At 27.4% G+C, this 16,637-nt stretch overlaps 1 protein-coding gene across 1 annotated transcript in view; it reads right to left on the reverse strand.

Annotated features, from left to right (window-relative positions):
- Positions 1 to 4,533: 4,533 nt before the first annotated feature.
- nAChRalpha1 (nicotinic acetylcholine receptor alpha1) overlaps positions 4,534 to 16,637 on the reverse strand; it is a 671,059-nt gene continuing 658,955 nt past the window's right edge. Inside the window, exons 7-8 of the mRNA XM_075374200.1 lie at positions 8,913 to 9,181; positions 4,534 to 4,734 (exon numbers count right to left, since the gene is read on the reverse strand). Of these exons, the coding sequence (XP_075230315.1) occupies positions 4,534 to 4,734; positions 8,913 to 9,181 (470 nt within the window). The remainder of the gene's footprint in view (positions 4,735 to 8,912; positions 9,182 to 16,637) is intronic.

Below are 16,637 nucleotides of genomic sequence, written 5' to 3' on the forward strand. Positions count from 1 at the left end.
TCTAATAATTTAAATCTAATCTTTTAACCAGAAAAAATGGCTTAAATAAGAAAAAGAGGAGGACAAGTATTTTTTCAAACATGAAATCAAGTTAATCTTTAACTACAGTAAGTGTAGCCTATGGTCAGTTTTTGATTAATCTATTTAAAGATTTATTCAAGTATTAAGCTTTTATGTGTACAGTCACAGTTAAAACATAAACATTAAAATTTAAACATTAATAAAAGTTATGAGGAAAAGTTGATTTAAAAAGGTTAAACTAAGACTGTAAAGTTGTTACATTAACATTTTTTAGCAAAGTTTTGTTGAGTAACTGAAGGGAAGAAAACCAATCCCACGGTAAAGGAATGAAATTAATTTTGTGAAAATTAATTTTATTCAAATTAATTGATTTTTTTTTGAAAATGTACTGATAAACCAGACTGATAATTTATTCCTTTTTGTATCATGAAAAAAGAGAAAAAACCAAAAATATAATAAAAACAGGTTATATAAATAGTTTCATTATACAAGAATGATAAAGCAGTCTCATAAGCCCCTGTTAAGAAGAACAAAGCTATCTTTTTTCTAAGTAGATAGATAAATTATTTCTTTGGAAATAATTAATATTCATTAACTTGAATTGTTGTTTTGTGAACAAAATATTAACTTACTGTAATTTTTTAAATATTACACCTTGAAAGCATAAAAATTGCACATAATGTTAAAACATAATACACTCACACCAGAAAAAAAAATCCCTTTCGATATGCCAGAAGGCGGAATGGATTTCACCAGTACTAAGTAGGGGATAAAAAAGATTTCCACCTTAAAATTAAGAAAAATTTCAAATTTACTCAATATGACAATGGTTGCATATGAAAAAAGTTTCACATGTTTAACATACAAGCCCCATCGTCTTACAATTCTAATAATATTTTGGTCATCCCTTGCTGTAAGGGTTGGTTATATCAAAAATTGTTTTAGGTAATGTTTAGAAGACTAATGACCACTTTAAACCAATTCAATACTGTGCCTATTAAGGGAAATATCATTTTTTCTCTTCAAAATCCCATTTTTTGCACTCCCTGGGCCACGGTTGGTGATATCAAAAAACTTTACTTAGATAAGTTTTAGGACCTTATCCAGAGAATAGTAGGAACTTTAAATGAATTCGATATTTTATTTAATAAGAAAGTTATAGCGATTTTATTTTTTTCGGAAAAGAACACCCATTTCTACCCCAATGATTCGATTTTGGCCTTTAACGAACTCGACCGAGATTTTGAGACAAGTTATTTTTAAGGAACAATTTGAAAGTGATTGGAGCAAAATTATGGCAGTTATCATGTTCACAAGAAAGTGAAAAAAAAAGATATATATATATAAACTTTTGAGCTGATGGTAGTTTTGGGGTCTGGGGGATGTGAAATGTGAAGATATGTCAAATTTTCTGGAAGTCAAATCATGGTACCCATTACAATAGGTAAAAGCTTTCTTATGAAATCTATCTAAAAATTCTAGAGTTACTGGGGGAAAAAATATATTTTGAATGTGTTACTAACCCAAAACTTTTATAAGTTAAAGTATTTTTTATCCATTATATATATATTCTATTATATATAAATTTTTGCTATATATATATATATATATGTATGGCAAACTTATATATATTGCTATCACTTCATATATATATAAATACATACATAAGAAATCAGTTAGAGATCAAATTAGTTAATAGAATTAGAAAATAAATTTTAAATTTATACTTAAGTTTATAACATAAATGGATGGGATTATTAACATTTTTCTAACTTCACGGAAGAGTTTTATTATAATATTTTAAATGATCATTTCAATCCATGGCTTTATAACAATATTTTGAAATAAAATATTTATTATAAGCATTAATATTATTTATGGCTAAGTTGCGTGTTGTCTATCTGTCATTAATCTAGCAAACTCTATCAACATACCATAATTAGGAAATCCATGAAATAATCCCTTTTATGGCTATCATGTTTAGTTAACAATGAAATAATATTTAATATATACAAATACACATAATATACAATACAAATTCAAATACTCATAAGTACTGCATTCAAGCAACAAATAACAACATTTAACATTTTACTTTAGTTGAGCATTATAAATGGAAAATTTTCATTAATGATATGTAACAACTAAAAAAAAGAGAAAGTAACAGCTAATAAAAGTATATATTACGTTGATACTGTACACAAGGAACATAGATTATAAATTATACATTTCATTTTTACAACATAAATTATAATGTTAAGCAATATTAAGCCTATTCCAGCCATCTGAGATTGTCAGAAACTATGTAATATATACATAGACATTAATGGAGGCAAATTGTATTTAAGTGTGTTTACAATCATTTTTTTTGTTTTCATAACTGCTCCTTTTTTTATTATCATTGTTATCCTAAAATATTTAAAAATAATATGAAATGTAGAGGGACAATTAATTTTAAAAGACAAAATAGTATCTATTCTCTCTTAAAAACATTGACATTAACTATTTTATGCCTAAAATTCACTAATTTTCCACTATTTATAACCTATTTTGTTTTTTCTTTTGCTTTCTTTTCATACCTTTTGGTTAAACTTGAGCTCATTGCTAATTATTAAAAAACATGTTGATTGAGTACTTAAATTTAATGCAATATACCCTAATGTGGATATTATCTTTATAATAATAGTTAAAGCACAACCGAGGATATGGTAAGTTTTCATGCATGTAGGTAAAAGGTGAAATCGAGAATGAAAACATTTCTATTACAGATTTGTATATATTGAACCATTATAGCTTGGGTAAGTTCTTCATAATAAGTTGTTACTTTCACGAAAGGCATAACAATTAATGAGACTGACTAATATGGAAGTATGGGAGTTATCACTTTGTCCGTGATCCATGGTCAACATGGTAAAAAATATATTTTTTATGAGGCAACAACAAGTAATTTTTTGCTATCTTCATGTTAAGACAATAAAAATTATAAACATCTTTCATTGCATGCTGTTACTGATGTATCTTTTATTCATGCAACATTGTCAAATGACATTATCAGTGGATTTATAAGTCATTTTTAGCTAGTTATTTCTTTTTGATGAACATTTATTTCTTACCAGAAAATTGGGATAATATCATCTTAAAAAGAATTATTAATATTGTTATGAAGAACTCTTGAAATAGTTTATTTGAGGAATTTGTATTTTAGAACATGAACTATTATATACTTTAGATTTATTTATAAATGTTTATCTATCTGTATTATGTTTTTGTTTCATGCTATGTTTTTATTTTTAATTTATAAAAGAAAACATAGCATTAAAATATTCATTTAAGTATGTTTTAAATAAAATAAAATGTATGAAATCATGTAAAATGAATTAGATCTATAAAGTCACATGCATAGATTTTACAGTAAAAATTATCATAATTTAATTAGAAGCATGCTCAACTTGTTTTTCATAATGAAGCCAGTAATAACATGATCATAAATTAGTCATTTCAGTAGATTTTTTTGTTGGATAATTCACTGTAAGTCTAAGTCCTGCTAAACTGAAGCGTATGAAGCTGGAGTGTAGGTTTTAAACCTACACTCCAGAGACAAACTACACAAATTGGAGTTATTCATAGTAAGAGTACTGTTATTTAACTACAAAAAATTATTAAAATAAAATATTTCTTTACTGTTGTTCATGTCCAACCCAACTGCAAACACTGCTACATATTAAAAGTAATACTCTTATAATGGATCTCTCATTACACTCATTACTATTAACCACTTTAAATTTAATTAACAAAATGCAGTACAGTTCTACATGATTTAGAAGACAAATGATTTAAAATTTAGTTAATTCTTTTATTGTAATATAATTTGTTTTAAATATCATTCCCTCTAAAGAGAATAGCTTTTTTCTGCTAAATCTATGTATTGCCTTAAGTTCATTTTTTAATTTATTTTTTAGTAATTTAAACAGATAAAATACAAAATGTTGTAGTTCTAATTCTTATTGAATATAAATAATTTGCTCAGATATTGGTAAAAATGACCATTTTTGGCCTTTTGATTGTTTATCTTCCAGAATTAATTTTAGATAAAGATATTGCTGTTCACTTCTCATACCTAACATTAAGAAATAAAAAAAATAAAATAAAAATATTTTCTTGTAACTTTCTTTATTCTGCTTCTGACTACTAGCTTAAGAATTTATTTTTAGAAATTTTGGAGAGATAAAATTTTATTTTCAAGATTATGTGAATATATTTTACAAAAATTTGGTACTTGAATATAAAATATATCTGCTTTAAAAAATTAAAACTACTTTTAAAACTTTGATGTATATTTATTTCCCAAAACATTAGTAGCTGAGTGTTTTGTAAACCAATCATTAGTTAAAACAATAGAAATGTTGAAAGTAATTTTTGTTTTCTCATTGAATTTATTATCCTATTTAATGATTTATTATTGTTATAAATACAATTCATATTATGTTTATGTTTATGTACAATTCATTTAGATTAATCTTCTTCAGGTCCCATCATCATTAACATTTTCTTTTTTGCTATTTTTGAGTAAACAATGTCAATTGGTTTAGTTGTGTCATACAATGATGGCGCCTGCAGAATAATAATTGCTGTTCCAAATACACACGCTAATGTAAACACCCATAAAAATAGTCTGTCTAAAACCATAGCTACATATTTCCAGTCTTCAATCACCTGTATTACAAAAAAATGTACATTATTAACTAATATTCAGACAATTTGTATATATAGAGAAAATATGCTACTATCTATTTATGATTAAAATAGCTAAAAAATATTATACAATATTATGCAGCTATTGTATTAAGACTTTTGTCCAACAAAACTAAGGTTGAGTCACTATATAAATTTAACAAAATGTGACACATTTTTTGAAAATTCTGATGATTTTAAGGTATTTTTTCAGTTTTTCCTAATTGTAAATATTCATTAAATATTTTATGGCATCATAATTACTTCCAAGAGCAGGATTTTTATGTATTATGTTATAATGAAATATCTAAAGAATGGTGTTGTATATCTTCAGCACCATTCTGAATAACTTCATAAATTTCATTTAATCTAGATTAAATTGTTATTATTATAGAAAGTTGTTTTTCTTTCACTATTGTCTTAAAATATGTCAATATTAAACATTTATTGTTTTATTCTTAATGTTATTGTTTATTTTACTAGAGAAGTACAGGAAATAGATTATATTTTTATTTTTTATAGTTCCTTTCTTATTAAATCCTCAGGCCTGAAATTGTTTTTTGCTGATTGTTTATTAATAGAATGCACCTCCACTCTCATATGCAGTTAAATTATATATTAGCAATAATCATTAATGAAAATGTACAGAAGTATGTCCAAGAAGAATGTAAATGATAACAGAAGTAAAAATAATCATCCTGTATTATTAGTCATTGGCAGTTTTATTTTGTACTCTACTTTAATAAAAAAAGAAAAAATGTATTTTACTGATTAAAATGTTATAATATTGTAGAAACTGTGGTTATTCTGCATAGAAAATGATGTACTGCACCCACCACTATCCATATAATCCTACAACACTTGGAATGTTTTTAAATAATATCTTGTAAAATAAAAGAAAGAAGATTAAAGATAAACACCAATGATTTAACATCATGTTTAAATAAATTAATTCCCACAGTTCAAAGACGTGGTATAAGTTCAATGGATGAAGTTTCAATTTGGATGGGGTAACACCATATATGTTGATGTTTACATAATTTACTGGTAATATCTAATGATTTCATCAATCAGAACTGTTTATGACAAGAAAAAATAATACAATAAAGAAAATAATGAAACATAATTATCCATTACTAGGCATTAATTAGTCTAACCTTTTAATTCTGTTAAGAAAATGCTAAACTCCGATTTACAAATAAACATTTGATGAGGTTCAACAATTTAATGGAAATCTCTGAAATAAAAACAACCAAAATACAGTTGAATAAAAAAGGAGATGAGTGCGTATTAAGTAAACTCATCAACATGTTGTGGGAAAATGTGATTGCAAGATGTTGTTAGTATTTTTCATTAAAATAAAAAAATACATTGGATGTCATTCAAGTAAAGTATTTTTAAGTAATAATTATTGACTTTGGAAAATTATTAAAAAATAACGGTTTGAATCAAAAAAAAACTTCAGATGACAGAAAAAAAGAAAATACAGTCTGGAAAATCTATGTTTGTACAGAATTTTTTCCATAAACCTCTGCCTTCTCTCTTATACTGATGAGGTAGCTTTCTATGGAAATGTAGGTAGATGGGTAAAATCATCTAGATCTTTCTGTTAGGAGTAAAAATTATTGAATAGAGTACTAGCACTTTTGTATTAGTAATCTAATCAGATTACAGTCTGTATGATTTTATAGGTGGAGGCTCTGTTTCACTTTTAATCCATTTGAAACTTATTCAAAAATTTGGAATCCCCTCATTAATTATTTTTATGGAATTTATGTGCTAGTATTACTTTTTTTTAACTATTAAAAACTTAATTAACAATTAAATAATAATTAAATTTCTATCATTTAAAATAAAAAGAATCATTGCAATAAAATATTATTTATTTTATACTGAAGTTGTTCTACATGGTATGCTTAATACGTCCAAAGGTGTTATCGTGTGTAGAAACTTATTTACACTGAAGAAGAAATCATCGAGGAGCTTCATACAAAGGAGTTGTTGCATGATGACGATTAAACACGTGATGCAACTGAATAGTTTTACCCTCTGCTTTGCATGTCCTGACGTTTAATAGACTAAAGTTGCTGGAAAAAATAAAAACTGGTTTTCATAGGTTGGATGTTTGTCCTTTCATCCCTACTCCATTGTGGTGTTTCAGATGCCAGAGGTTCAGACATACAGCAGTGCGATGCATGAGGAAACAAGTATGTGCTTGTGGAGACACATTACACCTGGATGACCCATGTAGGGATTCAACAGTTTGTCTTATCCAAAATACAAGGAAGAATTGGCTATACAGGAGTTAAATACCATTGAAAAGGTCAGTTATTTTAGAACAAGGAAAATCGTCCTCGGCAAATCTCCAAAAGTCACGCCCTATTCATAGATTGCTGCTGCCCCTGTAACTACCTTCAAACCAAAGGACGTAATAACTGAAATGGCACCAGCCTTAGCCAATTTAGTGGAATATTTTATAAACCAGAAGATCAAGAATCAACTAAGTAGAGAAAGCAGCCCTAAGTTGTCAAAGATAAAAACATACGTTATTGTACAAAATAGGTCATCTCCACCAAGAAATGAGCCTTCTACAAGTTTCAAGGCAAAGGAGACTGAACGGAAAATGAACAAGAAGCCTGTAGAAAGCTAAGGTAGAATTTGCAAAACTATCTATACAGGGTACAGAGAAAATATAAGTAAATTTATTAGAAAAAGAAGATGTAGAAAAAATAAAAAAATGGATTCTCCATAAGAATAGAGGCCTTTAAGTGTGAGGGCAAGGACTTTGGCCACCCCACATCTAGTGGTGAGTGCATCCAGTCTCAACTGTGATGTGCTTCTCGCCACGCCACAGCAGCTGGTGTCATCTGATGCCTTCAGCAGAAGATCCTCTGCAATTTACAGCCTGGTGGAGCTGAAGATGCCATCTCCGAGGCCTCAGATACCTTGAAAGAGGCATTTAGGAAGATGGAGAAGAGAACCAAAAAAAGATGGTGTAAGGAGAAAGACGGTGTAAGATAGCATGAAGAATGAGATTAAAGTAATTTTATTCGTGTGATATTATTGCAGTTATTGTAGATCTGGCAACATTTCATTGGAAGTGGTTTAAGTGTTTTAATCTGTAAGTTTTTAGTGCTTTTAAGTGGCACGGATCCTTTACACCCTTGCCATATTGTCTTTTTTTGGGGTTTTGTGATGCAAATCCCCTCAATTTGAAGAAATTCTGGTAGTAAACAGTGAACAGAAATTTTTGCAGCAAATGTGTGCTCTTTTTTCTTCTTTATCAATTGAATCAGATCATGAGAAAACCAGGCTGGAAACTTGAAAGATTCGGCCTTATTTTTATACAGAGGAACAAAATCTTAATTATGGCTTGAAGAAGTTGGAGCTTTGAAAACAGTAGTACCAACACCCACGTTAAGCAGTATATTACTCCATGGAGCCGCAGCATCATTACAAAATTCAGATCACATTTCTTAAAATTACTGTTTGGTTAGATGATTGACAATCGATATTATAAAAATTTTCTGTTGTAATAGAAATAGGTGGATGAAAAAAATTAGGATGAATTAAAGGATCAACATAAAATTCAAGCTTTACTGTGCAATTTGACAGTATCAGGTGAAGAACAGATTGTTCAGCCTTAAATTTTTAGCTTCAAATGATAAAATATTTAGATATGTTAAATCCATAAATTCAAAAATACATCTTGCTCTTAATTTGAAATAGTAATTGATATTGTGACTCAAGGTTTGGGTGTTCCAGGATACCTGGGGAATTAACATCACCCAGAATTAAAATATCATAGTATAAGAAATTCAATAAATCCAGTATTGACTAGAAATGGTCTTGAATTATTCATGTTGTCATTAAAGGAGCCAAGCAGTGATTTGTAATAAGAAGACACACATCTTAAAAAATCACATCTTAAAGATTTAAAAAGTTATTATGGTAAACATGAAATAAAAAACCCATTAATAAACATTATAAAGTAAGATGCATACAGTGATAAATCATTGACATAGTAGCTGGTTGTTGTATTCATGTAAGTTATCAAGATTCAAATCAAAGCCTAAGACAGCAAATTTCATATTATACCCATATTATGGGTTTTTAGTATACTTAAATATAATATTTTTTCGTCAAAAGAATCTACTTACATTTTCAAATTTATCCTTGTTTTTTACATGCTGAGCAATGAACCTGGCATCTTTAATAGTCTTTTCCATTGAGACTGGTTTCTCAAAGGTAGGACTAGCATCACCAGCTGGGCAGATGGCACCAGGACTGAATAAGTCATCATCTGCACTGGGTAAGGGCAGTGGTAAAGGTGGCTCTCCAAAACAAGGCACAACTGCACCTGAATCATACCTTGATGGAGGCAAAGCTGGTATATCATAATCTGTGCTGAACCTTTTTCCTCCATAACCTGTAAAAGTAGCACAATTAAAATGAACATGTTAGTTTAAAAAAGTAATGTTTTCTAGTTGAAATTTTATTGATTAAGATTGTTATATTTTAATAAATGTTATGTAATTTATTATCAAACAAGAAATATAAATTTTTTCTTAAAGAGTTGTTGTGATTGCCTAAGTTAAGCAAAAAATATTGGTGAGGAAAAAACAAAACATCATTCTGGACTATGACATGTAATGTTGAGAAAGAAAGAAGGTGATCCTACAGCACTGCAGTAAAGAATTAGTTTCCATATAAAAATAGTCAATTAATACAAAATTAAGTAAATAAAGTCCAGTTAACTGATTCCAGAATATACTGGAAAATAAGGATATACACTGATAAGTAAAAAAAGAGAAATATAGTAAGAAAACATAACTATTCGAAGAATTAACTTTTTTTAAAGATTATGAATTTTATCAACGGTGTTGGGATATAATCGAGTTAATTCTACTTTACCAAACCAATGAATAATTGCTCCATATTTTATTCATTGGAGCAATTAAGAGCATTATTAATGTTACTCTTAAAAAGGTTATAAAACCTCTCCCCCTTGAGTATGTTATTAAATAACACATGAATATTTTCTTTTAAATGTTTTTAAAAACCAAACTAATGTGATGAAAGTGAATAATCATAATGATGACAAAGATTTGTAACAAAACTAAAATGTCACTAATTCAAACAAATAAAAAATTTAAATCTTTATCATCTATTCTTTGTCATTTCGTACACACTGTTTGCATAATTTCATTCTGAACTCCTGAGACACTGGTTTTACAAATATTAACCAAGGTAAGTTTGTTTTCCATCTATACTTTTTTACATGTTGAATGCTTTTCCTATTACCTTCTCCAGTTTGGCAGTTCATTTTTCCTCGTGTTAATCTCAAATTTCTTCAAGAATATCACACAAAATATTTTCTGGGTGAGAGCTATGATTATCAGTAAATTTGGAAACAGTGAAAAAACATTTGAAACATTTGAAAAAAGGAAACAGTTTTTCCTTTGTATCCAGGTATAGTAAAAATTGTCAGCTGATAAACATCAGGATAGAAAATATTTGAAATATTATCCAGAATAAATTTATGATTCACAAATAAATTGATTCATGATACATTAAAAATACCAAAGGTGATTGCTTTGTTTTATTTTTTGAAAGGTAAAGCCTTTGTCTATTTTTCTGATGTGATGAATACAAAGTACAATATTCATCAGCATTATACACTTCACCCTTAACGTTATTTCATATAATTTCTTCAGGTTTGTTTTTTTTCTATTTTATTTCCTTAGAATACTGAATTTTTGTGATGAGTAACAGCTTTTTTTTAAGGAACAAAAATAACCAGATTAAGTTCTTTTTAAATGTATTATAAATAATTGCAATGGTTCACAGACTAAATACAGATTTTTTCCAAATCTTCTGGATTTTCAAACCTGAGAACCAACAATGTAATTGAAAACCTTATCTTAATGAATTAAACCATCTTATCTTAAACCATCTTATCTTAATGATTGAAAACCATATCTTAATGATATGATTTAAATATTAATTCATATTCAATGATTATTTTTCATTCAATTAATTTCACATTTATCTCCTGATGTTTAAATTCTGCTCTATCAGACTGTGAACTAGCAGCATGAATTTTCTTAAATTTTTATTGGTCCTATATACAGTTTTACCAAACATTTTTTTCACAGAATGTACTTGACCAAGTACTAAAGTGGCATATTTTATATGCCACTATCTATTAGTTCTTTAAAATAGCACCTATTTTTAATGTAAAAGTAGTTCTTCATCAAAGATCTATTTTACAATTTTATCAATTACCATCAGAAAATTATGACACTATCTTCAAGCCTTTGAATTTTTATGTATATGTAATCAAAAAAGTTAATCATTATTATTGTTGCAGTTGTCAGTAATTGCCAAATTTTCTGTAGATTTGAACTTTCATAGAGCTCAATCCATCCATGTCATTCCTGGTTAATGAAGAAAAGTTTTCTAAATTCTTCTAAAAGAACTTCAAAAGAAGAAAAATAGCATTCAATCTTCCCAGTATGGGAAGATACCATCTTAAAAAAAAGAAGGAAGTTCTCGATTTAACTCATATATATATATATATATATATATATATATATATATATATATATATATATATATATATATAAAATTACTTTAACATATTTTCAAGCTTTATCAAACATATTACCAAATTTAACATGTTATCAAACATAAAGATGATTCCATTTTTGTTCCATAAACTTCAGAAATCATAATTTCACACACAAGCCTTTGGTCTTCCTGTGGTTAATTTGTAATTAAAAAACAATAATAAAGATATTCAAAGCAGATGCAGTAACAGTAATAAAAGTACAAAATAGTAGATGAGAGTAAAATGCATAAAAAAATTATTAAAGCAGAAACATAAAAAAACTAAAATAAAATATGATAAAGAATGCTTCATGACATTCCAGGAACACTGCAACTTTGATATTACATAACAAAGAAAAATCCAGAGCTAACAATTTTAAGTTATATTTACTACACCATAAAATAACTTGCAGAGAATAAGTGATGAAGAGCAGGGAGCTCACATAAGTGAACTAATGGGTGAGTTCATGTAACTGAACTCTCTTGTCTATTTGAAGTAAATATTCTTCAAAACATTTTCGGGTATTCTGTTTTTTTTTTGTTTTTTTTCAGTGGAAGGCTCTCAAAAAGGTTTCACTGGTGTACCCCTCATCTGTTTTGATATTAAAAAGTGACAAAGTTCTACCACAACAGTAGTTCATTACTTGGTAGTGACATTTTGTATCATGACTATCTCAAAGTTTAAGAAAACAATAATTTGTTAATCCATCTAGTAAAGCAAGAAGTAATGCAACAACTTTCAGATCTCTGCGAACTTGCACATTTGCTCTTTGTATTTTATTGCTGCTAGTATTGATGCCATAGTTATATATGTTTCTTTCACGTCTTCTGAATTAGTTAATAGAATGGAAGCTGTTGTTATTATTATGCAATAAAACTGCTTTCATTCTAACTTTAGAAGATGCTATAAAAGACACCATTGTTCAGGAATATGCTGAATTCCAAGTTCTTTCATCATGCCATCAACATCAGTACAAATGCAAAATGACTATTTCATAGTAAAAAAAGGTGAAAGAGTTTTATTTTGTGTTAGTAACTTTTTTTCTGCTAAGAGAATCCACTGTTGCAGTCTAGACCCCAGAATTTCAGCTTGCTGCTTTGATAACTTAAAATTATGAACTAAATCATTAAGTTCATTTTGTTGAATTAAATGAGTAGATTTCTCATCACATACAGAATGAAATTCTTCATATTCTAAATCTGCTTCATTTTCAGATTGTTCTTCTATCAATGTCAGATTAGATGGTGGTACAGGTACAGAACTCCTCTCTATGTGGTACATGCTTTAAGGCTGAGGTTATATCTACATACTTTATGAACTTTCTATTTTTGAATGAAAATCCAAGTATATTTGTCATACAAAAGTAGCAATTGGTGAAGTGGTCCTTAGGTTCATATCAAATCATCAGTACAGCAAATGGCATGGCTCATCATTTCCCCTTCAACCATTCAGTTAGCGTTACTGAGCATGATATGAAAATAACATGAGACACCCAGATTTTATTTTGATCCTTGAATTCATAATTAAAATAAGATTATTAAGCTGTTTTTATCAATTCAGAAATAATCTTTCTTTGAGATTTAGGCATAAATTTACCAGACAACAAAAACTGGATGATTTGAACATCAATAAATTTTTGCAGAAGCCATGTTGTAGCAAATAAAAGCAAGAAAAATCACTATTATATTATAAAAAAAAATGATGAAAATACAGCAAAACAGTAATAACTCTGTGAAACACAACACACAATATAGACAAGTGAAACTAAACTGAAGAAGAGTTTTAGTTCTGCAATAGGCAATAACAGATATCTGTATGATGTAATCATGTTAGTTCATGTCTACTTCTCCTGGTACAGTGTATACATTTATTTTTTCTTTATTAAACATGTATGTATATTGCTTAAAAGTAAAAATACAGAAACTATTCTTAATTGTAACCAGCAGTTGATCAAAATGAGTTTATTATAAACAATTTTTACTAATTTACAATTTACATAAAACATTTACGTGGTTACATAATTTCAATAGCATATTTAAAATCAGCACCCAAGTTATAGTGAGAAAAGTTGTGTAACATGTTAGATACAAATTTTGTGTTGACTAGTGTTATTAACAACTAGGGTAGTTGTTTACTTCAAAATAAATTTCTTAAACTAGTGAAAGCCAGATTTTTATTTTGAAAGGTTGTCATTTTATAATATGCTATAAAAAGATGGCTGCTATTTTACAATGTACTTTCCTGATGTTTTTTGTATCAATACAAAATTTCATCCAAATCAGTTTTAAATAAGATATCTGTAGTCTAAAGCCAATAAAATTTTCATTAGAGTTATGTAATGCATTCTACATAAAATAAAACACATTTTTATTAATAAAGTATATTTATAAAATTATTATAATTGTGATCACTTCTATATCCTATTTTGCTATATTCATTTAGATCATTCGTTCCCATTGTGAGCGATAACATCCCCTTGTGGGCTCTGAAGGCCTTCAGAGAGGTGTTAGAAGGGCCACAGAAAATTGGGGACATTCAGGCCATCTTGGAAGGCGGTGGCTGATTAAAAAAAAGACAAAAATTATATTAATTTGATATTTCAAATTAAAATTAAATACCTACTACACTAATACAAAAAAAATTAAAGGGAACACCTATATTTAATTATAAAAAATAATTGTATTCAAACAACTTTAACTTTGCAACCAAGAGGCTTAGAGAGACAAGTAAAAAAAAAATTAAAGCTTTAATACTCTACTTTTTAACAGTATACTTCAGATTTCAAAAATCATCAAATTAAAAAAAGAAATCAGTGAGAAGAAATGTTTTAAAAATTTGAACGTTTTTCTTTGCGTTTGATTGAGCATATGGGGAAAATGATATTTTTTCAGTAAACTGCATTAAAATCATTTAAAAGCTTATGTCTTTAGTTTTAATTTCTTTTTTGTATGTTTCTACAATTTTTCTGAATCAAAATGTTCCACTTTTATCTTTAAAAGTGCCACTTCGAAAAGACCACTTTTATCTTTAATGCTACATAATTCTTGATCTAAGCAACATACTGATACAAATAAATACAGAAATTAAACGGTTTTGATTCAGCTGATCTAGCTTTTATGACAAATTGCAATGTAGCATTGCAGTTTTAGGCTTTTGTTAATTTTATGCCAAGTTAATGAGATCTTTAAAGATTGAGATTGCAACATGTATCACCCACTCTCAGATTAACCCAAGATCATGTTACAGTTTCAATCATTTAAGACTTCAATATCTTGGCACAAAGTGAACAAAATCCAAAAACTGCAAGACTAAATTAGAGCTCACAATTTGTCATTAAAGCTAGATCAAAACCCTTTAATTTCTATATTTATTTGTATCAATAAGTTTAAAAATTTTGGAAGGTGCTAGAAAATGTTTGATTCTCAATGTGGTCGGTTGGCAAAAAAGTTTGAGAATCATTTATTTAGATAGTGGAATAGGTGATTCATATTCATAATGATGATTTCATGAATATAATTTTTTTTATAACATAATTGTTGATATTAATCGGAGTATTAAATTAATAAATGTGGAATGCTAATTTTGCGATAAAAAAATCCTTGACTTTAATGCATGATATATGAGAGCACAATAATTGGTCTCATTTGTGGAATAAACATTTATAATATTACAATTAATATACAAAAATTTAAATTACACTTCCTCATTCAGAAATATCTGATCAATTTTCAAAAAACTACCTTTTTTTAGTTGTAATAAAACTAGCTTAATCCCAGATAAAATAATAAACTAAAAAAAGGAATTTGAAAATAACATAAAATTTAAATTCATAGCTGTGATATGGATTTCCTGTATGCTATTCATCAGAAGTAGATACAAAGTACAAAATAATTTTTAAATATAAATATAATCTAACACCACCAGGCTATTGTATATTCAGAAAAGAATAAATTAAGTTACACAAGATAACAGGTTTAATAAAGAATTACTGCCAAATAACAGAAATTAATGTTAAAGTACAAAATTAAAAAGTTTTTCAAATAGAGATAAGATATAAAGGCGTATAATTATAAAAAAAGGATAAATTGAACATCAATATTAACTAAAAGGAAAAAATGGTTAAGTTGTATAAAGAAATCTTAAATAATTAAATACCATAAATACAAAAGAGTGAATCAACTTAGAAGCAGAAATAGAAATTTATTAAAAGTAAAGAAAAGTTTGGTAGCCTGTTCATAATGAGCAGCAACACAATTAAGAACATTTATCAATAAGGAAAATGTGATTAAACTTTCATTTTAACACAACTCTAAAAATGATTACTTTTCTAAATATATAACAATGATCTTTCAGAATATTTGGTTTTTTTTGAAACTGTACATTTTGATGCTTATTACTTAGAAAGTGAACCAGAATTTACAAACTGAAATAATGTTTGTACAGCAGCCAGCATTACAGGGTCTGCCTAACATGTGGATGAGTTTCATTATGCCTCACTTTCTATTAATTGTTCTTGCATTATCTGTTTGAAATGAACATCAATTCACATTCCTATTGAAATTTCAATTAATTATGAAAAAAGTAGAATTATGAAGGTATATTTTTCATTGGAATTTTTAATAATTAATATGAATATTTAAAACTACTATTAATGTAGTATCTGTTTCTTTGAAACAAAGAAGATGTTTATATTTCTAACATTATAAATAAATGCAATATCCATACCCAAAATATACAGTAATTTTAATTACTTCAAAAGTTGCTATTATATATATATATAGTTCCTAAACAAAAAGACTTCTAAAATAAATAAAAAAAGTTAATGAACAACCATTTAAAATATGTTTAAAGTGATTACACATTCTCTTCATAGAAGAGTATTATTACAGGTTATACTATTTGTAGTGATATTCTTCTTTGTCAAGAATAAAATTTGAATGAAAGAATAATACCATTTTTTTGTGTGATAAATTTATAACAAAAGCTCAAAAACATATATGAAAATTTTGTATCGCATGAAAAGTGCCAAATTTTACTAAAATTTAAACCCAAGACCATCTGTTTGAAAGATCGGGGCTGCTGTTCTATTTTAGAGTGATAGAATTGAATTTGAAGTTTTTGGATTTCCTTATAAAAAAAATATACATAAGGTAAATAAATCCATTATCCTGCTATGGGATTTATTTCTGCAGTAACTTCAAAACTGTTTCATTGGTTCAAACTGGAACATCTAAAATGTGATAGAATTAAAAATAACTAGATACTAATTTGA

The sequence above is a fragment of the Lycorma delicatula genome, chromosome 1 (genome assembly GCF_047948215.1).
Source record: "Lycorma delicatula isolate Av1 chromosome 1, ASM4794821v1, whole genome shotgun sequence".
NCBI classification, from domain to species: domain Eukaryota; kingdom Metazoa; phylum Arthropoda; class Insecta; order Hemiptera; family Fulgoridae; genus Lycorma; species Lycorma delicatula.